Genomic DNA, 25,179 nt, shown 5'->3' on the forward strand with positions numbered 1-25,179 from the left:
CTTCCATTCCAGTGCAAGCCTCCTTAGGAGCAGTGGAAGAAATCTCCTAGAGCAGTGGTTCTCAACATTTCCAGACTACTGTATCCCTTTCAGGAGTCTGATTTGTCTTGTGTACCCCAGGTTTCACCTCACTTAAAAACCAATTGCTTACAAAATCAGACATAAAAATACAAAAGTGTCACAGCACACTACTGAAAAATTGCTCATTTTTAGCATATAATTATAAAATAAATCAATTGGAATATAAATATTGTACTTAGAGTTCAGCATACAGTTTATAGAGCAGTATAAAGTCATAGTCTGTATGAAGTTTTCGTTTGTACGGACTTCGCTAGTGCTTTTTATGTAGCCTGTTGTAAAACTCGGCAAATATCTAGATGAGTTGATGTACCCCCTGGAACACGTCTGAGTACCCCCAGGGGTACGCATACCACTGGTTGAGAACCACTGTCCTAGAGGCAGAGGTGATCCTGTTGAAAAACGTTTGTGTTTAGCCTATAATATGAACTACTTCTGCTGGGTGGTATTAACCTGTCCATTTCATTTATTTTTAGCAGTCATTTTTCAGCGAATGCACAGCAACATTCTCCTATTTAGTACTCTCACCCAGATTTTAATCCGGTCTATGAACTACTCCACGGACACAATATTCCGAGTCATCATTATTGCTTTGGATTTTGCAGTTTCCAGGCAAGCAGCTCACCTGATGAAGTCAGGGGAACATTATTGCCTTCTTCGAGACTACAGCAGTGGGGGCCCTAACACTAAGCCCTCTGATGATTTTTAAGTGCCTTTATAAACAAATTGTTGGGATTTTTAAATATCTAAACTAAACATGGAACTACACCATATTATGGATTGACAAACAATGAATTTTAATAGCTACAAATGAACCACTAAAATCTGAGCGAATAGGTGCTTAATAATTGTCTAGAAATGAATTGACACAACCGAGTCCAGTGGCGTCGTTTGAGATGCTGTACTCTGTTGTCTAGACTTCTCTATATTTCTGTGGTAACTATTTTTCCTTTAAATACCTCAGAAACTCAATCCTGTGTGCTTACGGGTCTGACTTTTACTCCCCAAAGCAATCTATAAAATGTACAAACCCTGCTCTAATGTTAATGGTTTAATAGGCATTATGTTTGGATCTGAGATCGTACAGTCAGCTAGTGTTTGTGGCTGTTGCTTTCTTTTTAAACATCCTATTGCAAGCAGGGAAGCTCAGCTACCATATTTGGAGCTCATATGCCTGTCCACTGACCTCATATCTGCTTGTTTGAGGACTTGTGTGTTTTTACTTGTCCATATATGGAAAGGCTGCTTGGGGAGTCTGGTATCTGACCTGAATTAGAAGTAATGCAACGTCTTAGTGGAGTGCAGCTTTTGTCATGATGAACTAATTAGGTAAAAGCCAGGACTTTAGCTGCTTTCACTGGGAAGGAGGCAGTATGAAGAAGGCAAATTTACTGTTAAACCCTGCTTTTTCATTGTTTGCAGGGATAGGTATGGTTACAATTTCCTTCATGTTAGTACAGTCATAAAGAAGCAAACCAGAGCGTAAATAGAACGTCTCTCTCTCAGGAAACTAATATTTCATGTATGGCAATAATCAAAACCATCTTTCATGTAAAGCCAGTAACATCTTTTGCAATAGAGATCCCTGTTTCTACTTGGTGTCATGTGTGAGCATAGAGGAGGCACTGGATTGGATGTGAATAGATCTTGTTCACTCCATACACTTCATTTCAAGGGAAAACCCTAAAGGAGAACAGGGATGAAAAAGCCCCTGCTCTAGTGACTAAATTACAACAGACAAGAAAGAAAAAATAATTGTGAAATGTAGTAGGAGTTTGTAATCCTCCTCCCCCACCATGCACATGGGCATGCGCCCATTGCCTGTGTGTAGTATCTGAAGTGTATTTCCAGGGAATAAGGACTGTTGTGGAATACTTGAACAATGATGATAAACATGGTGGGTATTTCACTGGAAAACTTCCACTGACTTCAATAAGGTCAGGATTTCACACAGTATCTGATGTCGCCCCACTTCTAATGTATGTGTCCCAAAGCCCTTCCCAAGTGATACCTATATAGCTCCACTGAAACTTGGCCAGCTCTGGGATGGAGGGACGGCAGCCAGCCAGCACCCTGAACAGAAGTGGTGGGTGGAAAGGTTTTTGGCCAGAAACAATTGAGCAAGCCCCATCTCTTATGAAAATTGCCAGTGGGGTCGTCAGTGTAACCACTGTTCAGACAGGACCTCTGTGTTAGAGGGTCTGAGCTGAAAGATCCATACATAGTAAGCTGCGAGGTCCTCACTTTGTCTTGTTTCAGCTGAGCGCATCCTCCCAGGACTTGCTGTGATTCCAGTGAGTCTATGTATTTTAAGCCAGAACCATCTCCTCCAGCAAACTTAACTATAGTTAATAAACTACAGTTACCTGGCTAATCGTTAGACATATGGGTACAGCCTCTGCAAGACAACTGTCCTCCCTTTGTCTTTGGACAGATATAATTGATTAAAATGTGAAATAAGAAAATGCCATTCTCAGGGTAATGTCCTAATTTAAAAATATGTACTGGTATATTGGTGCGTGCATCTTTTACAGTAAGGGTCTTTCAAGAGCCAGAGGGAATATTTTGGTTGTCCGTTTGTGTTTAGAATACACGTACAATGCCTTTCAAAGTATAAGTCTTGTCAATCCTATGGGGAGCCAAATCAAGTGATTCCTGTGAAAGAAACTCAACTCTTGGTGTAACAGGCAAGGAAGGGCTTAATCAGGCTTGCTGGGAAGCAACTCTTCCCTACAAGCAAAGATTGTTAGATCACTCTGCATTATGTGATGGTGTGGTGTATATACCAGGGCTGGCCAAATTTACTGACCTCCCCGAAACCCCCGTCCCCGCTGGGCAGAATCCTTTAGCCCCATCCCCTTGCCACAGGGCAGAAGCTCTGAGCTCCCCACCCCAGTCTGGTAGGCGGAGAATGGGGGGGCATAGGGGGCTCTACGAGCTGCTTTTTAACTGTAAAAGAGCCTCATGTGGCTAACAAGCCACAGTTTGGCCACCTCGGATATTCCTTGAGTCTTGAACTTTTGAAGCTTAGGAGAAAAAGGGGGTTTGAATTTTCTGAACTTGTGGTTCTTTGAGAGTCTCATTTGATTTGCATTCTAGTAATCCTCCATGTCGACTGAAACACACGTTTTGTTTCAAATACAGTACAAATATCCAGCATTTGGATTCAGCTCTTCTTTGGAAAATATTTGACTTCTCTGAGGGACTATTCTGACTCCTGTCTTTAATCCCTGGAGTGTTTGTAACCCATTGTTTCTATTTTGTATTTTGTATTTATTTTCAGAGGCATTAAGGGGAAATTCAAGTGATATGATATCTGCTTTGGTAGGATGGGCTGTGACATACCTGTGCCTACAGATATAGCAGCGCACATGCACCATTGGGAAATAAATCGGGACCCTTAAATCAAGTGACAGAAACCTGTATTTTTTTTTAACTTTCTTAGCTGACTGTTGCAGTAAGACTCTTATTCTTATACAGGTTAGCCACTAATAAACCCATTATATTATAGAATGTGCTATTCTGAGACCACTAAAGAAGTACCTTAGGAGGGCACAGAGGGTGCTGATGATACACTTGAAGTCTCAAAGTGTCTTTCATGTCATGCCCAAGTTGGTAGTGGTTGAAAGTATTTTTATCTGATGGCCATTCACTGCTGTCTGCGAAATGGTTTGGTGAGTGGAGAGAAGAGTCTCGTACTTCCTAAAGGACAGATGTCCACAGCACACAAGTTACCATCATGTTTGGTACACTTGTAGGCAGCCTTATCAGATGAGTTGAGGATTCATTGGGCATGGAAGCTAAACTGCTGTGCTCCCACTGGTGGTCGTCTCTCTAGTGCCGGGTGCAAAACCCTTCTGGGCCCTGGGGAACGTTTGGATAGCTGTTACCCACATTTGATCTTTTCTTTGAAGGATCTGGTCTCCCAGGTTGTCATTGTGGCACCTTGCACTAATCTTCACTAAAAAGAATATTAAGGGGGACTGAGGGAGGTACTTTTCTTAAAGGCAGTAACCGGGCCTAGGAAAAGAATTTGTAACAGTGCTGTGAGTGACCTGCACCCCTGGACTTGCACAAACAGAAACTCAAAGGCAGAATAATCTATTTGAGCACTGACTAGTTTACTTCCCTCTCTCCCCTCGCACACCTTTTACTGTAGATAAAAAAACAGCAGCAAGATGTGTTAGGCTTCCTGGAAGCCAACAAGATTGAATTTGAGGAAAAAGACATTGCAGCCAATGAGGAGAACCGGAAATGGATGAGAGAGAATGTCCCTGCTGAGTGTCGACCAGCAAGTGGAAACCCATTGCCCCCTCGGATCTTCAATGGTAGCCGATATCTTGGGGTAAGAAACCATTTTAAGCTTTTCTTTGGCTGCCTTGTTCTTACTTTCCCATACTTTATCCTGCTGCTAACCACAACGTTGCTCTTACTATTACCTGTGCCAGATGCAACAGAAAAGGTATAGACTATCCGTGGCCTGGTGACTGTGAGAGTTGGCTTTTTGCCTACAAAGAGAAAGGGAGTTTGCTTGTAACTGAGCCAAAATTTGAACCTAAATCTTCAGTGTATTAACTAAGCTTGCATAATAAACTATTGTACCATGTGGTCCTCAGACATAACGTGAAAAGCTTTCTGCATTGTGTCACATGACATGATTAATAATTGAGGGACTGATGGCTGGGAAAGAGATAGTAATGAAGAGGTGCACGTCTCTAGTAACTAGCTGTTGACATATATATATATATGGATAGTTCTTTATTTTTTTTATAGAACTCTCCTGTAACATTAATAAAAACATTCATTTATATACAGTATCACCATCCTTCCCACAGAGCTCCAGAGCCCATGTGTATGCCTGCAGGGACATTATACAGATGTCCTTTACCAATGAAATGCATTCACCTTTATATTGCTGAGGGGCAGCTGTCAAATGAAGCATGGCAATGTTACACAATGGTTTGGGACAATGAGTGAAGAAAACTGTGCAGCTGTAACAGGATGTCTCACTATCGTACATAGTTCTAGAGTGCCCATCATTGTAGGATCAGAGTTCTGTAAACAGTAATTGGCATAGAACTGTAGACTAGCTAATAATAGACTGTTCTTTGCTTCTCCCTGGTCTGGTGGCATTTGCTTATATTATATTTTGTTGTAATTTTGTTGAGTACTGAGCAAAGGTTTTTTCAGGACACTGAGTCTGTCACTGTCCTCTGCAAATGACCAGCTGAGCATTCAGTTCTCTCTTTTCTAGTAAACTGCCCATAGTTGAGCTTTGGATCTGATACAGGAGCACAGCTATGCTGAGGACAGTTTGGTCTTTAGCTGCCATAATCTTGGAGCATAGGTCTGAAGAAAACTGAGACACATATAGCATGGAGAAAGAGAGAGTGAGCCCAAAACAACAAGGGAAAAAGCGTTACAAGCAACTACACTGATTCTTAATGTTTTTTTCCTAGAGCAAAGAAACAAAACTCCATCTCCAAGAGAATAGGAGGAGATTCCCTTCCAGGCCAGAATGAAATTAAAGCCCTCAGCCATCTTTCTTCCTTAACCTTTAATTGCTGACTCCTCCTGAATCACTGGTGGCATGGATCCTAAAACTTCAAATAGCAATATCACAGCACAGTTTTTCTTTTTCATCGCTTTCTATGGCAGTTCAATGGGAAATATTATATTAGAGGGACTCTCAAGCTAGGAGAGCCCAAACTGATGGGCTGTGGGCTGCACTGAAGTTGTACAGTGTTTGATACTTAGAGGCTCTCAAGTTTCACAATGCAATGAGAAGTCTGAGAACTATGGACCTGCTTCTGCAAGGTACTGGAAGTGTTGAGTGCCTTCAGCTCCTACTGAGCAAGACAAGGTCTCTTGGCACCTTACAGTAAAGGTCCCTATTTTCGCCAGGGGAAATGGTTTCAAGTGGGTATAGGACTAAGCTGAAGATCCCAGAGACCACTCCTCCTTACAAGGAGATTTTTAAAGCCTTGTAGCGTGGCTGTGCGAAGCAGTCATGTGTAGTGTCTTCTCCTGCTTAGGATGTTGCTAGGTAGATTTTAGAAGCACCTGCTTATGCGGTTTTCAGCTGTAACATACATGAGTGTAGCAGATTAAGAAGAAAGTGGTATGTTCTCTAGAGAGGCATTGCTGCTTTCCTCGGAGCCTATCAGTTTTATGTTTAGGGACATAGACCTGGAAGGGATCACCTGGGTCAAGTTTGGTCCCCTCCCTGTTGCAGGCAACCCAGTCATATAAACATCTTCATAAATGTATCAAGCACCATCTTAAAACTACGTTGGTTGTTTACCTCCACTAATCCCCTTGAGAGGCTGTTCCAGAACCTCATTTCTCTGATGGTTAGAAACCTTTTTCTAATGTCCAGTCTAAACTTACTCCTGGCTAGTTTATACTCATTTGTTCTCATGCCGACATTGTCCCTTAGCTTAAATCAGTTCTTCTTCCCTAGTGTTTTACCCCCCTGATGAAGTTGTAAGGAGCCATTGTATTCCCTCTCAGCCTTCATTTTCCAAAGTCAAACAAGCAAAGCTCTTGTAGTCTCTTCTCATGAAATAAAACGAGAGTTCTGTGGCACCTTAAAGACTAACAAATTTGTTAGTCACATAACTCTCGTTGTTTTGCTGAAAACAGACTTACACAGCTACCCCTCTGGATCTCATGAAATAGGCTCTCCATTCCCCTGATCATCCTAGAAGCTCTTCTTTGCACCTATCCTATTTTGAATTCATCTTTCTTGAACATGGGTGACCAGAATTGTAGATAGTTTCCAGATGAAGGCTTACCAGTGACCTATGCAGTGGCTTTAATACTTCCCTATCTCTACTGAAAATAGCTTGCCTCATAGTGATACCGTGGTCAGTGAATATACCCAGATTTTTCTCCTTCTCTGTCATTTCCAACTGATGAGCACCCAGCTTATATTAAAAGTCCTTATTACTTCCTAAATGCATGACCTGGCACTTTGTCCTATTAAATTTCATCCCATTTCTATTACTCCAGTGCTCAAAGTCCTCCAGATCTTCCCGTATAATATTCCAATCCTCCTCTGTATTGATAACACTTCCCAACTTTGTGCTAATGAAGTCTGCAGATGATTCACACTTACTTTTTGTGCCATGATCATTACTGAAAATATTAAATAAGATCAGTCCCAAGACTGATCCTTGAGTAACTCTAGTAGTAACCTCCCTCCAGCCTGATAGTTCTCCCTTAAGCACGCCTCATTTTTGTTTCCCGTTTACCCAATTACTTACTCACTTTACAATTCTTGCACTAATCCCCAGCTTCTCTAGTTTAACTAATGATTTTCCACATTGTACTATGTCAAATGCTTTACTGAAGTCCAGATAAAGTAGATCTGCTGCATTTCTCTTACATAAATGATTTAGTGGATCAAGTGGCAGAGAAGCAGATTTTCCTCCCCATCATACAGGAGATTTCTGGTACTCTGATCTACTGTTCTAGAGCATCACTTCCAAAGGTTCTAATCCTGCGAGGTGACAAGAGCCCCAACTTCCCTTGAAATTAATGGGAGATAGGCTAAAGTAAATGTTGTTTCTTTTTACGTGTAAAGAATCAGCACTCTATTGCTGCAAAAATTCTCATGAGTGATCATTCTACTTGGCAGTTAGTAGGAAAGATGCCATCAGTTTAAATAGCTGAATCCAAAACCACAGGAATTCAGCTTGCCGAAACTTAAATTATACATGTACCCCACCCTTCTATTTTTATCAGATCCACTGTAAACAGGAATTGTTACTATTTTACCTTGAGATGCATGTTCTGTATGCACACGTGCAACATGCACAGCAGAGAGGCTGTGATTATAAACGCTATGCATCAATAACTTGGCATGCAAGGGTCACCCTCTAAGAAAGGGTTGCTTTCTTAGTAGTTGTGCTAGGAATCAGGTTGCTGGACGGTGCACAAGCCGGACAACCAAGACACTTCTTGTTATCAAACAACTCCGGCATGTATCTGGCACTATCATCCCAAGAACTTTAGTGAGGGTTTGTACACATTATTTAACAAACAAACCGAAAAAGACACGTTCAAGTTTAACAACCATCGAATGTCTCCAATCTCCAGGCTCCCCACAAACTCGCAGTTCCCTGGTCTGTCTTTCTTCCCAACTGCTACAGAGCCTCTCGGGATATGCTCCTGCCCACAGCATTCCCCTGCAGACTCTACAGCATTCTGATTCTGCTCATGTCTCATGCTTCTCTGCCTGCCTGTAGATGGATGGACATGTGAAGCAGCCTGCCCTCAATGGCAGCTCCCTCACTAACTTCAACCCACAATTCCACATTCTCTGGATTACTGGCATTCCAAAGCTAGATGTCTGGCCAGGATTCTTGCCTCAAAAGAATCCCCAACAGAAGCAGAGAAAACCAGAGTTATAGCTTCAGTGCAAAGGGGGAGAGAGGGCAGAAAAAGCCTGTATTAGATCTGTAATGTGACTTTGGAAATCAGAGCTAGGGATGTGTGTAGTAATCCAAATGACGGTGGCTTGTACAAGCCTCCTATGAATTAATTAGCCCGTGTTTAGCAGCTGTGCTTGCCAAAACCACAGGTTCATTGTGTAACTCTTGCCACACTTATCAGACACAAAATAGAGTTTGTGTTCAGGGCAGACTTGCATTCTGTGTCAGAAAAACACAGAAAATACAAGGAAAGCAGAGTGTGCGTGCGTGCGTGGTGTTTTTCCCTCCTCATTCTCCACCTTCCTTTTCCTCCCTAGAAATGGTTGTGTGTTAGTGTAACTGTCCTGTAACTTTAATTGAGCACCAAACATTATGTGGCAGAGACATCTAGTGTTTACTGGGCTAGTGCATTAATTGAGCTTACCTCAAAGCAAGCTTAACCCATACATGTGCAGTGTGTAAATGCAGATGTTGGCCTTTAGAGTGGGGAGTGGCACTTGCTTTCGTGCATTCAGATACACTGCCATTCCTTTTAATGATTTTGTGTAACAGTAAGACTGTGACTTGAGAATTAGTAACACAAAAGTGTAACTTTTCATTTTCAGATAGTATGTTTGAATCTGTCCCAGATTAATAGCAACACTTTGACATCTCCTCTGATGAAACAAGTTAGGGGCCCATCTCTGTCCTTGCGGAGAGGCGTCCATGTGACAGCATTGCTACTTCCATCTTGTGCAATCATCAGCAGTAATAGCAGAGACACCAAAGACTGAATTGCCATGGATGTGGTGTTTTCCAGTCAGGATTGAGATACGCTGATGAAGCTTTCACTGTTGCTGCTGCATCCTGGCATCTTTCTCAAGTACTAAATTTTAAATTTACAGATACCAGAACTAATGCTAGAAATATGAATTGACTTTCTGAATTGTGCTTTAACCCACACGAGTCCTGTAAAGTTTTAGTTTGCTCAGTGTGGGCTTGGGTAAACTGTATTGAACTGACCCTTTATTATTTTCGGATGGCTCATAATCGCTCTCTCTCTCTCTCTCCCCCCCATGAAGGATTATGACGCTTTCTTTGACGCTAGAGAGAATAATGTGATGTATGCTTTTTTAGGCTTGACTGCTCCTCCTGGTTCAAAGGTAGGTGGTGTTATTCTTTATTGTTTCAGACTAATTTATACAACTTTTATTTACACTCTTGTAACAGGGTGGTTAACCCTTTTGGGGGCCAGCCAACCCTAGTTACTAAGTAGGCACACCTGAGAAGGGATCAGGTGATTGTCCTCTGAAGTGTAGCAAGAAGTTGCAGGGAGTGGAGAGTGTTTGAGGGGACAGAACTGAAGGAAGCTGTGGCAGAGGAACTGCAATGAGCAGGAAGCTCTTGCAGGAGATCAAATGCTATTGGGAATAGGTTTGGGCCTGGAAGTCAGAAGGCTAAGGAGAGCAGACTCCAGATAAATATGGGGAGTTGGCCCAGCAATGAAGGGCTGGATGTGGCTTGCTAAAGCAGGGAAGTTCCTGAGATACCTGGGCAGTTTCTAGGCAGGAAGGCCTGGGAGTAAATCCCTGAGACAACCGGGGAATTTTCAGACAGTACCTGAGAGGGAAGATGCTGTACTCGACTTAAGTTTATCCGTAGCCTGTGTGTGTGGTGTGTGTGGTGTGTGTTTTGAATGTTGTGCCCATAAAACCAGACCCTAAGCAGGGGTATTTCTGAACAGAGAATCCTTTTGAGAGTTACTGAGGGGAAACAGAGGCAGGCTGCCTGTATAGCAATCTGCAGGCCACAAGAGGGCACTTGCAAAGCAGCCAGCCTGTTCACAGCTCTTTTGTCCTTGCCCAGTCAAAATAGGTAATATCACATTTTGTCTGTTAATGTGTTATAGTTGCTGTGTATATTTATTCCAGTGGCTTTGACGTTCACTTTCCAAAGACTTTTGCTTTGAGCATGGGCATTGTGTGTCCATTTATTTGGAGGTTGCTGTATTCACCCTTATTCCCCCTGCTTTGTTCCTTGTTCCCCCCCTCCCACACCCCCATTCCCCTTAGCCCAGAATAATTCAGTGTGCAGACTTGTTATGATAACCGTTGACATTTGTTTTGGAACTTCAGGGTAGCCCCAATCCTGATTCCATTTAAGTTAATGGCAAAGCCCCAGCTGACTGAAATAGGAGCTAGATCAGACCCTGCATTAGTATTTGGTGCCTCTTGACTTTGGACAATGTCTTCTCTACAGACACAATCCCTGCTCAGAGGAACTTGCATTCTAGTAAATTTCACTCGATATCCTGGGGGCAAAAATTGAAACAAAGGCAAAAGAATGAAATTCAAATAAACAAGCCACTAAGATTTTGCAATGGAACAGGTCTTGAATATGCTACTCAGTTGTTTTTGCCGAACAGATTTGCCATAGATAGGTCAATCGTAGAATGTTCTTTTTTGCGCCACCCTCCATTACCTGAAGCTGTCTTGTCTTTACCATTTATAAAGTGGGTTGCTGTAATACAGATCCACCTAACTGAATTCCTCCCTTGATTTTGATGAGATAGGATAGGAATGCTTTATGCGTTTTACTGGAGGGCATTAGGATCCCTGAGTCACTGTCAAGTTTTCAGTACCAGCCCTTTTGATCCCATGGAGAAACTTTATTTATTTAAGAATTAAGAGGTAGCTTGAATGCTCCATTCTGCATACATCATACAGACACCTGAGTTAAGAGTTTGTGAGAAGTTAATATTAACAGGTGCAGTTGTAGGTCAGGCTGAGGCTCAAAATTCTGGGGGCCAAATTAATCCCCTGAGGTAATTCCACTGATATCAGGGGAGTTACACTAGTGATGAATATGGCCCATTGTTTCTTTGTCTCAGATCTACAGAGTTCCAGAATAACAAAAGATGGTGGTACATGCCCATATTAATGTTTAATTGGGTTCAAAAGGTCAAATGCACATAATGTAATACTTACTTAAATTCCTTAGGTATATTTTAAATGCACCCATGTCAGGTTCTAGGAGCATCTGCAGAATATTGAACAGAATCTGTACAAATTGGATAAATGCACAAAAACTAGTCCCGGTCACTCGTACCTGCATCCATAGCTCATGCAAACAAAATTTTGGAGAGTAAATCCTGGCCCCAGCTCTCCAGGCATTGAGGTCCCTGTGTGCAGTGCAACCAGTGCATTTCTACGATGTAGAGGGGCCTGATTTGTAGCGCAAAGGGCTCTGTGAGCGATGTCATTTACAGAGCTTATGGGAGCAGGCCAGAGCAGAGATGTGGATAGTGGATCTGCAACTGGGAAGATCCACCTGGTGGTGCAGGAGCTGCTGCCATGTCATGAATCCAGTAGCAGCTGTGGAGCAGCCCTACAGCCTTGGCAAGAGAACTCCTACACACCCACCTACGCCCCATGTGCTCTGAACTCACAGCACACAGCCTGCCTACTTGGGCTCTGTACTAGATGTTCCCCCAAAGGAGTTCAGTCAGGCTAAAAGAGAAAAATAAGCTCTGCCAAGTTCTGTTCTGTTACAGGCAAACAGCCCCAGTGAAGTCAGTGAATTGTATATGTATAAATAAAAAATAGATTGCTCCATTCGAGCTGAATCCTGGAAGGTGCTGAGCGCACTCCTCTCCCAGTGAAATCAATGGGACTGGAGGGCACTTAAGCCCCTTACAGGATCCAACCCTCTGTCTCATGTAGAAACATCACCGCTAACATAATCCACTCTATTGATTCTTTGACCGACACTTAATAACTGAAGTGAAGGAAAACACACACCTCCTTGGCCTGGCCATTTGTCAGCCTGATACTCTCATAAGGGTGACTGGAAGGAAAAGAGAAACAAATAGGTGCAATACCATTATGTATTTAATCCCCATGTTGCCTACTAAATTTTAGGAGATCATTTGGTAAATCGAGATAACCCTATACCATGTGACTTTGACAGAGTTGCTATTACTTTTGCTGTCAGCTTGTCTTTTGGCAGTTGAATGCTAGCAGGTCAAACTGATTGGCTGCTGCTTAAAATGAGAAATTTACCTTAAAATGTTTGGATTTCAGTGTATGGCAGATAAGGGATACCTCCTTGCAGCTGGAGGGGCCATGCTTGGCTGTTGTATAACAGCTATCTACATAATTCCTTTGAACAGTGTTCTGTAAAGTGGAAGGAGGTATCAGAGCAAGCTGCATACCACACATCTGGGAGAGATGAATTTTGACAGCACACTCCGTGTTCCATGAGTGATTCAGAAAATTTGTTTGACAGCAATATAGGGGTGTTATGTAAAGTGAATAACATTAGGAGCCAAGCCTCAGCAACATTATTAGAAAGACAAATAGCTATTTATTGAGCGTCAGTAGTTTGTTCAGGGCTCTGCACGCTTAGGGAAATACACAATCCTACAGATAACACCAGAATAAATCAAATACAGACCGCTTGATACATTAATTGTACAGACTTCAAGGGGTGCAGCTCTCTTATATGCATCCATGGGGAGTTAGTTCACGATTCATTGTTTGTTAAGGGCTGACAGTGTGCTCAGGGAAGAGCCTCATGGGAGAAATTAGCTTTAAGGAAGGATTTGAAAGGGGACAGTGACAATTGGCAAACAAGGGGCCGGATCTTCTGAGGAGCTTGAGCCTTTCCTGAGTATCTCGCAGGATTGGGCCTGAGAAGGGCGAGGAAGTTGATTGACCTGTGAGAGGAATAGGGCAATATGTTTAGCATGGGGTGCACTTTGTGATTGGAGCGGTGTTCTGAGCCCCCTGCTCCCAAAGGCCTGAATTGTGGTGCCTTTATCTCTGGCACGGAGGGCTGGATTCCATTCCTTTGGCGCCTTCATCCAGCCAGCGGGAGCTGCTAGAAACTGACAAGAAGCACTACACTTTTCATTAGTTCCATTCTGCCATGTGAGATATTGCTATCCTCTGGAAAACATGTAGCATCTTTTTTCCCCTGTCCTATTGCCCTGCTCCTTTCCCACCCTCCTTGTCTGCCTCCTCCCCATTGAATAAACTTTGTGTGGACACAGTGCTTGTGTGACTCCTGTACCACCGGATGATTGCTTTGTCCCCTCTGCCTATAACGTGGCCAGCAGAGTACAGATTACAGGGAGTGTAGGAGACCTGAATCAGTGGTGTAGAGCTACGCACTGTTCCCACACTCTTGAATTTAAAGGCAGTAAGATGTGATACATAGGCTAATGGCCAAAAAACCAGAATGACCCACCATCTGAAAAATAACAGAGATATGTAGGGCAGGGCTGAGGTCATTCGCTGTGTCTCTTCTCTTTCCCTTCACATGAGGAATTTTGTATAAATTTTGCATAGATTTCCTTTTTTTGAGTATTGATTTACTTATATTGCATATTTGTAAAATAGACACAATTGTTCAAGCTCATGATATAGTGCCAGAGTTTCGGAAAAGCTCTGCTCCCATTTAGGCACCAAAATAAATGGCTAGATTTTCAGAAAAGCTCAGCACATTGTCTTTTTTTGAAAATCTGGCTATAAGTACCACAGTAGAAGGTTCTGAGTGCTGAGCTCTTGGAAAGCTGGCACTTAGTGGGAAGAAACTTATAATAGATCTAATTAAATTTAATCTTCATTTTTATTAAGAAATAAGGAGGACAATAGCAGAAATCATTCTGAGGAAAGTAAGTCTCTTTTTGTGTTCCCTCTATTCTGTGTCCCTTCCCTTCTGAAAACCGAAGACCAGAAGATGTGGGGTATTTTTTTAAACATTTGTTCTGAAAATTCTCATCACTAAGCAATTCTAGAGCTTAGCTGACATGTCTGTTAAATTGTTTCTATTATGACACAGTTAACTAGCCACTTTTCATTGCATCATAGTTAGAACCCTGCATGGATACAAAATTTGGATCCGCGTTTATCTGAGATCTGCAAAAATGGTCCGTGGATATCTGACCTGTGGAGATCTGCGAATATGAAGCAGATATTCATGGATTTGTAGGACTCTAATCATAATATTAATTTAGATGGTAGATTAAATCTCTCCAAGAACCTGTTTATATTTCCATAGTGAAATTGCTTCATGCTTTTTTATACAAAGTTTTTTTTCTCTAAACATCTTACCTAGCTATCATGCTTCAAAAAGTCTGTCATCCTCTAGACTTTAACAATGTTTTAATCTTTTTTTGTAGCCTAACATGAATAGTGAAAGAGAGAATGTTAAATCTGATCTTTTGCTTTTAATACACTGTTTGGATAACAAACGTGACCTATCATGGGCTGGAAAAGGTAGCAGCTAGTGGAGAGAACTTGAATTCTTTGAATACACCTACAACTCCTATTTTAATTCAGTGGAAGTTAAGGATACTTAGCACTTTACGGGGGTGAGCTCTTAGCAATGTATGGCAGGAACTTGCCCCATGGAAGTAAATGAGAGAGCTTCATTTGACTTAAAGGCTCAGGGCAGCTCGCTTTTTGGCCACGTATCATTGGAATTTTTGTGTCATGTAGTACAGATGTCCACTCGTAACAAATATATGTACAGATTGTTACCTCTGATAAAGTATTTACTAATCCTTATTTTATTATTTCAGGAAGCTGAAGCACTGGCAAAGCAGCAAGCGTGACTTTCAACTGCTTTAAATGTTCTGTAAAGGGAACTTCCACAGCTTTTTATAAAACAGTAAAATTGTCTCTGCTTCAAGAAAAATAGATTTAATTTCTAACGTTTTGATTGGTGCTTGCAGCATCCACGATACACGAATATAAATTTGAATATGATGAAAATGGGAACATTAGGGTAGAGAGTATGGAAGACACTATTGCAAAGTTGGAAGCGTAAGAAACTGAATCAATTAGAAGTGATTGATTTAAAGTGGTTTAAACTCTGCCTGGGCAATTGTGTCAATTTTTGTAAACTTAAAGAAAACCTATTTTAGTACAAATTATGCAGATACACTTACACGTAGAGATTCAGCTTTTTCAACATAGGGAAAAACAATCAACAACATAACATCTTATCTGATAATTCTAGTGCCTGAATTGGTTCAAATGTTATTGAACAATACAAAAATATAGTAATTTCTCAGTCTTTTTAATTGTGGTTTAAAATGAAATTGTAGGTATTGTGTAGTGTAGTAACCATTGTGATGTTTGTTCTTTTGTAGAATGAAATTTGAAATTGTATTGTAACACGTTATACAGATCTAAAAACAAATGTTGCCATGTATTTCTCATTTAAGTGACCAATGTGGGCCCTTTCCACAAAAAAGAGATTGAGCAATGGATAACATTTCCATTGGCAAGTTCACCACATAGCTGCCTAACCATGACTTGATTACAAGTTTATGTGCAAGATTTAGTGCACCTCAGTGAAATATGCACTCATTCCTGGGCAGTGTCACAAATAAGCCAAAATGGCCAGAAATGGCATTTCTTTACACTTGTAAGAGCTAGCGCCTTTAATGTAATATTCTACAAATTCACATTGTTTATAGTTTTAAACATTTGGTTGCATGTTCTAGTTGTCACTAGTTGCATATAGTAGTTTTTCATGTGGGGAACTAAATGTTTGAGTTGTAAGAAGTCTTGTAATTGGGCAGGGGGGTAGTGTTCTTTCAAGTTTTCAAAGTGGATTGTATTGCCATGGAATTTGTGAATCCTATTAAAGAACAGCATCCTGTATTGGCAAATTCACCAAGTGCAATATTAACCCTTTCCATGCCTTAGGTATACATCGGATGTTTGGCAAAGGGGCATTCACATAGCCTGCATATTATGGTCATCCATTGGAAAATCACGAAGACCAATTTAAAAGCTTAAGCATAGGTGCACCTGAAGTGGTAAGGAGTAGTTTTAAAATTAACATGTGTGATTCTTAAATGTATCTTGCACAGTATAAACCTCTCTACTTCCCAAATGCATTGACACCATAAAACAGTGATAGGTAGCCTTTACTGTAGTTGGAGGGGCATTCTACAAACATGGCACACATTTTATTTTCATTGGCTTTATAAGGACATAGAAACAGGTGGTATAGATGAGCAAAAGACTTGTAAAGATTTTTATGTTACTTGCAGACTGTAGTATATCATGGCCATGCAGTTGCTTATATTGATGCAATAAAATTTATTCAGTGCTTTAAAATGCTTCCTGAGACATTTATAATTCTAAGATCCAAAATTAGTAACAGGATAGAAGTACAGGCTTAATTATAAAAGAGAATAATTAAATATTTTCCTCTTGCCAGCATATTTCTCTTAGGCTCTGCATTTCCCCAGCTACAAGAGGTATCTTCATCAACACCTAAATAAGTAGCAGAGAAGGGTTTTTCCTTGCACTGTTATGAGAGCAGTCTGGCTCTCGCAGAAGTCAAGAGCAAAATTCCCATAGATGTCAGCATGAGCAGGATTGGACCTATAATGGAGTTTGGAACCTGGCTAGTTATATTAGCATTTAGTTCATGTTTTTCCTCATTTTGAGCCTTGGAATAGACATTTTGTAGTTTCTGCTTACAGATGCCTGACTCTTGTCCCTGGTCTGTATGTCAGTAGGGCAGTTAAATGTTGCCTAAACTTCAGGATGGAACCCATAGCATATTTTGTGCTTTCTCTCTAGTCAGCTTACTACTAACTGCTGAGGGAGGTGTGGGGTATTATTGGGTTTTTTATTTGTTTTAAATCAAGTGTCTGCCTTTCATGATTCAACATGACTTAGTCTTTCTAAATAAGATCTCTGGTAGTATTGGCAGTATCTCTTCTATGCCTAGACCTACTAGACAAATTTGAGGAAATGCATAAGAATATTGAAAGGAGTTTTGTGAAGAAAATGGAATTTGACATACAGGTTGCTATACTCCTGCTGATTCGCTGTGTTTCCTGGGTAAAGAACACATGGCATAACCTTTTGTGAATTGCATCCATTATTTTGAAGAAGCTGTAATAGAAAATCATTGCCAAATTTTGTCAGCTTAGTGACCCAAAACATTCTGAAAAAAGTTCATCTCTATTTCTGATCTTTGAAAAAGTTGCCAAGTTTTAAGAAAGCAATGCCAATTCCCCCTTCCAGTCCTCCTTTGCCATATGGTAACTTTCAAACTGTATCTGCATTCCTGAGGGTGTTAAGACAGGGACTGGTTTATTTCGTCTGGTGTCTAAGGGACAAAGCATGAACACAAACTGAAAAATATCTAAGTGGTCTGTCTATTCTTGTTTTGGCCTGTATGTAGAACTCCCATTAATACTGATGTAGATTTCATGCATGTGTTTAGGAGTGACAGAGGTGAGACTATACCTGTGTGGTGTTCTGAACACATTGGTTCTGTGGTTCACATTACTATGTTTTTAGGTAAAATATGGATGTTACAGCTTTAGAAGAATTTGTTCATTTCTTCCTACCCTCATCTTTTTTTCTATATAGAAGGTAAGGTGATGAGGCATCAAACTTTCAATCTTATTAATTATTGATGTATCATTCCAATACAATTATTTTAGAATCTTTTCTCATGTTAGGTTTTGGGATTTTTTTGGCTTGGCATTTTCAGTGTTGGAAAGGATTCTCTCCTTTTAGCTTGCAAAGAAAATCAAGGGGTTTTCGACCAGAAGAGCTGCTTTAAAATTTCAGTATCTGTAACAGCCACAAAATGAATGTGGTGCATACATTCCTTCCTCCTCCCTTACTATTAATTCATGTTAATAGTTTTGTGCCCTTTTGCTGGAATTAAGATTATTAGTCCCATCCATGTACCCACACCACTTACATGACCTATGTAGAAAATGGGTTTCAATACATTTCCTCCACACATCCCCACTCTCCCCCAAATTGATCTTGAACCCAATTGATCTAGATTGCATGGATAGGTCAACCAACTTCAGCACCTTTTGTAGTAAAGCTTGTTAGACAACTTAGTCTACTTTGCCACAATAGATCTTGAACTCAGTTGAACTGTCTAGAACAGTGGGACAAGTATGTTCATACTGGTTGCAGGAGGGACAGTGGGTCATGTATTTGACATTACATTAAACTAAAACAGTTCATTTTCATAATGTGGGGTTTGCTGCATAGATACTAAGTAACTGGGACAGAAATTTAACATTCACCTTTATTTAGAGGTTCTGTATATCAGCTCTTTAACATAAAAAAAAAAAAAAGTGCCTTAGGGCCCAATCCTGCTGTCCTTATGCATGTGAAAGTCCTGCTGAGTTCAATGACAGTTTTGAGTTTGAATCTATGACAAGATCAGGCTATTTAGATGCAGCTTCAGAATGAAGATCCCTGGTAAAAGAATCCTGCTTCAGCAGATCAGGCAACAACATATTAAGGGCCTGGTCCTGCAGTCCTCATTTATGTGAGTTACCGACTCGTAAAAGACTGCTTATAGGAGTGAGGATTTCCAGGATAGGACCCTAACTCACTGCAATTGTAATGTCTGATCTGGTATATGCACTAAACGAATGATAGTCCTCACAGGGTCTATGTGCTTTATGTGTTCAGTTATTAAACCAGCTAGCAGTCTTTCTGCTGGATTCCATAGAAGCACTAACCTGAATTCCCAACCATAAATTGTACGGTACAGGGAGTCACCAGAATTCCAAACTATATTCATGTGTTCTCAGTTAAACTATAATTTCTGTGTGTTTTGTTTAGGTTTCAAAGAATGTTTTTGAATGAGGAAAGGGCATATTTACTTACCTATTTATAGGATGAACTCTCTTCTTGTTTTTTGAACAGAATAAAGCAGAATTGGGAGCAGTTATCACAGTTACTGTCATGTCTTTGAATAATGTTTTGGTTCTGTTGTATCTTCCACTCTTACTTGCTATTATTTGGTGTTTTAATAAGTGGTCCATGGTGTCAGTTAGGAAAAGGTGGCTTTTGATGTGATCTTTCATCACAAGGAATCCATTTTCTTTTCCCTTATGTTTCACTTTTATAACATATTTTGTTTACTGTTTTAAAAGTTAGTCTTAAAAGCAAAGAATATTGTTACTCAAAAGCAAAGCTCTTCATAAAAAAGAATTCCAAAAATCTGTAATTAAAAACTGCATGTGTGCATTTAATGTTTACTTGCCATTACAGGTTACAGTGATGTGCACTGTAGTAATAAAATCTTTTCTTATACACAAAGTTTTATTCATTTTTCTTTTGATTTTTTTCCCATGTTCTTAACCTGTACGTTGTTGTTGTTGAAGCATCTCAGCATCATATACTCATAACTTTGAGTCCTTGCTAGTAATTTATTAGAGGTTAGTGAACTTTGTGGCTGTGTCTTCACTGTAGAGTTAACTTGAGTTATCTACACTCAAGTTACTTCTCTTGAGTAAGGGCTGGTCTGCACTAAGTTTTGTTGAAAAAAGTCAGCATTTGTCGACAAAACAGTGGAGGTGTAGCCATTCAAATGCTCCTCCCACCAATGTAATTACCTTGTTATGCCAACATAATAAACCCTACACTTCTCATTGAGATGGTTTTATGTTGGAATAGATAGGGCGATGCAGTGTCAATGTAGACACTGCATTCCCTACATCCCTAGTCATCTGTCATTCTTGTCAATTTCAGGGCTCCAGCTGTGAGCAGGGCGAAAAGTCCCTGGCAGCTGGACCCTGGCTCCCAGCTGCGAGCTGGGACAAGAGAAGCAAGAAGCCCTCTGGCTCCTGGCAGGGAGCAGGCGGGGGATGGGGGAGCGGGAGAAGGGAAGGAATTCAGAAGCCAGGGCAGCTGGAATCCCAGTGCTCAGGAGCCAGAAGCCCCAGGCTGCTTCCCCCTGGGAATGGGGAGGGGGGAAGCCCCTGGTGGCTTCCCTCAGCTCCTGGTGAGGAACGAGGAGGGGAGAAGCCCAGGGCTGGTTCCTGGGGAATGACAGTGCGGGGGAGGGCGAACCCACCAGGAGCTAGCCTATGGGGCTCCCGGCAGGGAGCTGAGAACCCAATCTCTCAGCTTCCCACACTGCCCCTCTTAGGTCAGTGGAAGTGCTCCTGATGAGAATGCATTCCACTGACCCAAGGAGGGTAGGGTGGACATCAGCAACCACAGGTGCCATAAGTCAACTTTATTAGGTCGACTTTTTTTTTTAGTGTAGACAAGGCCTTACTCTACCGTGAGTGAAAGTAGCCACTCTGCAAAACATTTGAGCTGCAGTGTCCAGGTCCCCCACATGGGTGGGGAAGGGTACGCTTTACCGGGGCCTGGAGGCCTATGGGGGCCCGGCCTAGGCTGCAACACCCATTACCATGAGAAAAAAAAATTTCATGGCTCATAAGATTGTATGTATGGGATGAGGGATTGTGGTATGTGTGTGGGAGGGGGCCTGTGTTACAAGTTTGTACTGGGCCTGAAAAAATTATGCTTGGGCCCTGGCTTTGTCCACACTGGCACTGCACTCCGTTGGGTGTGGCATTAAGACTTCTGAGGGAATATCCAAGGGTTCTTTGCACTGCAGTAAACTGAGATGCTCTATGAATAGTTTCCCTGTGAGTTGTGGAAGAACTTGTCTGTCATTTCTGGATACACTCGGGGAACTGTGGGAAAGCATTGGCAGACGAGTGGCACTCCAGTGGAACCAGCCTGCATCCACACTACACAGTGACTATATTAACAGCTGAGCTGTACTAACTCAAGATTTAGTTTATAATCCCTGACAGGCCAGCCAGCTTGAGCTAAAAGCACCACTACACTTGAGTTAAGAGGCTTTTGTATGTGGTCAGAACTCAAGTTAGGGGCAAAACGCAAAGTTAACTAGAATTTGAAATTAAGACAAGCCCAAACAGGAGAGTTCTTAAATTCAGTTAGCTAACTCATGGTCAAGTCTTAAAGACAAGATAGTTTGTAGTTTCCACAAGTTAGCAGGTCAAATTAATGACTAGGCTTCCCTATAAGCTTTAAATCAATCTGCTAATTGGTGAAAATTACAAACTGCCTTTTTTTCTTCACTAGTTTACTTTGAGTTAATTTCCTTGAGTTAATGCACCTTTTTTCAGTGAAGACAAGACTTGTGTAGTAACTAGCCTAACTAACAATGAGTTGCTTAGACTGAATACTGTGAGGAAATGGATAAATGCAACACAATAATATGTATCAGGGACAATGAAAGAGTTAAGTTTTACAAAGATATGTTGGCACAAGTTTACTGATCACATGGGTGGTGGGGAGGAGTGTTTGAACATTAGTACCCTTACACTGTGTGGATGAATGGACAACTATGAGGTATATGACAGACATACCAAGGAAATGAAATCTGATTAACAGAGGGAAAGGGATTTTTATTCATGTTATTTAAACCCCTTTTAGCATCTAATTAACTAAAACACTTCATGGAAAGGCTCTCCGTAAGGATTCAACACCATGCCTGATAAACTCTGAGTTCTACTGCAGCTGGTTATGCATGGGGCTGTCAGGATGCCTTATGCCCACACCCCATTCAAGCACTAGACATAAAGCCCCAGACCCACAAAGATACTTAGGTGCCCAAGTCACAGTTTTGGTTCTGCTGTGATTCACAAAACTGCCAAAACCAGTAGGTACTTAAACTCACTAGACTACAGAGTCATTCTTTCTCTCTGGTCTAATGATTGTTCCACTGTGGATAAATACTTAGTTACTGGACCAGAGAGTGAGTCTGGGAGTGACCTAATGGTTAGGGTGTGTACTTGGGAGGTAGGAGACCCCACTTCTACTCCCCCTACTCCAATCACACTTTCATTATCTATCCACAGTGGAACAGCTTCAACTACTGAGACTACATTTTCTAAGGAGGAATATATAGAATATGAAAGTAATTTTACATGTCATAACAGTAGGATGCCTTATTGTCCCATGATGGAAGAAAGATGATATATGAAGTAGTACTACCTATAAAAAAGAATCTGTTAAACCAAAATTGATTGATTACTATACAAATTGCCTTTTATTGAATGTCTCAGAAAAATAAAACTGTTCAATGACTATAACAAATGTGATCTTTCTCAATATACTGTATTTGGATAATAAGATTGTCTTATGACAAAGGTCTAAAGAAGACTTGTATGAACTGCTTTGTTTAATAAAAGACCTCCTGAGAAACATGGAAAACAATGTAAGTTGGGTCTCAGAACAGAAGAGGTTTAGAAGCATTTAAGACATATCTTCTGGTTTGATTGAAAAACTGCTTTTTTATGGTACATTATACCATATCTATCACAGAAGATCTGAATCTGCTATACTATAATACTCAAACACAAAAATACATAAGATTTATTTACACTGAATAATTAAAACAATTAGGGAATAAATATATTTAGTATATTTGGTTCCTGAAGCATTGTTGGACATCCAATCTGGATACACCCATTAGACAGTAATTTCCTCTCTTGCAGGTTTGTCTATTGATGCCATCTTCAGAAACTTCCCAACTTCTTCATTTTCAGTTGCTTCATATAACATCTCAAAGTCCTAAAAGAAATGCAAATACGTATATTAATGACATTAAATCCCAGTTCTGTTTTTATAAAACTTGATGTTATGTAAACGCCCTTTCCCGGCACAAACAGCTGTACACACTACCCTGCTGGCAAGCCTTTTTTTTTTTTGTCTTGCACAAACAACATTCTAACATATGCCAATTCCTAACTGTCACAATATGAAGATTTCCAAAAATGTGACAATCTGAATTTATTGCACATGCAAATACCTAATGCCAAATCCATGGTCAGTAAATTCTAGCCATCTCCTTATTCCCAACAAATTACAAGGTAACTTCAAGGAAATGGAGCTTTTGGACTGACTACAACCAGTGCCCTATCCATGTTAAAAGCATAAAAACATAATACAATATGTATCTGGGGAAATCATCTACACAACTGGTTTGCATCTGTGGAGCTTAGCTGGTGCCTAATGCCACTATAGACCAGACCTAAGGAAAGCACAAGCAACTTCGTACGTGATATAGCGGCCAGAAAGAAGCCCAATTAACATTCTGAAGCATGGTTTATGATTTAAGGAATTTGGGGCTTGTCTATGCTACAGGTTATGTTGATATAATTTATGTCATTCAGGAGTGTGAATAAGCCTCCCTACCCCCTCAAGCAACGTAAATTACAACAACCTAAGCACTGTTGTGGACAGTGACATGTCGGCAGAAGAGCTTCTCCCACCATTACACAGTTACCGCCTTGCCTGTAGACATCGGGCGTCTTCACCAAATGTGCTACAGTGGCGCAGCTGCACCGATGCAGCGCTTCTAGTGTAGACTAGCTCTAAATTTGCTGGAAAATGACATGGCTAGCAACTGCTGCAGGACTCCTTGTGAACAGAGTGCTGTGAGTAGTATCTCTGCCACCCTTCATTGTGTAGACTGGTGGAGATAGTATTCAGTCCCTAAAATGCACTGGCATACAAGTATCAATTATTGTATTTATCTGATAGCTGAAGGGAGTTAGCATGCAAAATTCTCTACAAGCATACTACTTATTGTATTCCTTATTTTTAAAAAATAAAATTTAGATTTTTTTTCTTACTCCACAGTAGTCATCTCCATTGAATATCTGAGGCGGTACTGCATTAGGGTTACTAGCCTTTGCCCTCATTTCTTGAAGTAGATGTTCACTGATGGACACATCTATTAACTCATACTTCGTTTTGTTAATGTCTAAAATTCGAATAACTTCTGCCTGTCTCTGCTTCACCTAGATTAAAAAAAAAAAAAAAAAGCAAATTTAAAAAACAGGCTCCTATCCCTGTTGTTAGCCTCACTTGTGGTGTTTTTTTGTGTGGGTTTTTTTATTTTTTTTTTTAAATAACCCCCTCACACTGAAATAGCATTCTACCTAAATAGCCGATCAAAAACAAATTAGGAAAGCTCATCTGCAGTACATGTTGCTCACTGCTCATATTTTCCCCTTTTGAATTTTTATTCAGATTAGAACCTGGCATACATGCTCTCAGCCTGAGAGAGATTTGTTTCCAGGTATTTTTTAACAAAATCTGTTGAATATTTGCAGGTTTCAAGAATCATTTAAGAATCCTCTGGGAGTCAGAGATCCTCTCTCTTCATGGTAGGCGGGGGATGGGAGTTGCCAACCTCACACTGTGTTTGCAGTGGATGGGTACAAACCAGCATAGGTGGCAGGGCCCTACTTCGCTGCTCCTCATGTGGGGGAGGGGAGAAGCCATCTTGAAGTTGGGTGGGCGGTGAGGGTGGCGCTGCCCGCTGTGGGTGCCAGGGCCATGTTCCCTGAGGCCAATGACTCTGAGGTTGGAAGGGGGGCTGGGCCCCTCTTGGGTCCAGGGGGTGGATGGAAAAGTACCTCTTGGTGCTGGTAAGTGGGTGGGGCGCAGCCTCCCCTGTGTAGAACTGGGGCCCCTCTTGGTGCTGGGGGTGTAGCTGTAGGGCAGGAGGGGCTGAGGCCCCAAGGGGCTGGGGTACCTGGCTGCTAGTGGGGGGCTGCAGGCCTGTGGGGGTGGCGCTGGTTCCCTGGATGGGGGTGGGGGCTAAAGCTGTGTACAGCTGGTGCTGGCCTCTAGGTACTGGGGGGTGGCGGCACGGAGCTGCTGGAGGGGGAGGGTGCAGCCCCGCGAGGGTGGCGCCGGGCCCCTGAGAGCTGGCGGAGGATGCGGGGGGGCCTTGCCCCGCTCACCTCCCTGGATCCAGTGACGCTGGTGTAATAGACCCTAATGGTGCCCATGGTGCACGAGCCAGACAGGCCACCCCACCCCACCCG

The 25,179-nt window shown here is 41.4% G+C and overlaps 2 protein-coding genes across 2 annotated transcripts in view; one reads left to right on the top strand and one right to left on the bottom strand.

The window, feature by feature from the left end:
• The window catches only part of SH3BGRL (SH3 domain binding glutamate rich protein like), a 44,991-nt gene extending 25,381 nt beyond the window's left edge, over positions 1-19,610 (top strand). Inside the window, exons 2-4 of the mRNA XM_067548363.1 lie at positions 4,238-4,423; positions 9,578-9,658; positions 15,082-19,610. Coding sequence (XP_067404464.1) covers positions 4,238-4,423; positions 9,578-9,658; positions 15,082-15,114 — 300 coding nt within the window. The 3' untranslated portion in view covers positions 15,115-19,610. The remainder of the gene's footprint in view (positions 1-4,237; positions 4,424-9,577; positions 9,659-15,081) is intronic.
• Positions 19,611-21,855: 2,245 nt separating this feature from the next.
• On the bottom strand, positions 21,856-25,158 carry LOC137153975 (SH3 domain-binding glutamic acid-rich-like protein 3). Its single transcript, XM_067549747.1, has 3 exons — positions 25,096-25,158; positions 23,977-24,144; positions 21,856-22,912 (listed from the first exon to the last, which is right to left on the bottom strand). Exons 1-3 carry the CDS (start codon positions 25,141-25,143, stop codon positions 22,811-22,813), a joined length of 318 nt encoding a protein of 105 aa, XP_067405848.1. The 5' UTR covers positions 25,144-25,158; the 3' UTR covers positions 21,856-22,810.
• Between the last annotated feature and the right edge of the window lie 21 nt (positions 25,159-25,179).

Source organism: Emydura macquarii, unplaced genomic scaffold (genome assembly GCF_026122565.2).
Source record: "Emydura macquarii macquarii isolate MOO-44397 ecotype Brisbane River unplaced genomic scaffold, CSIRO-AGI_Emac_v2 contig_1253, whole genome shotgun sequence".
In the NCBI taxonomy this organism is placed as follows: Eukaryota; Metazoa; Chordata; order Testudines; family Chelidae; genus Emydura; species Emydura macquarii.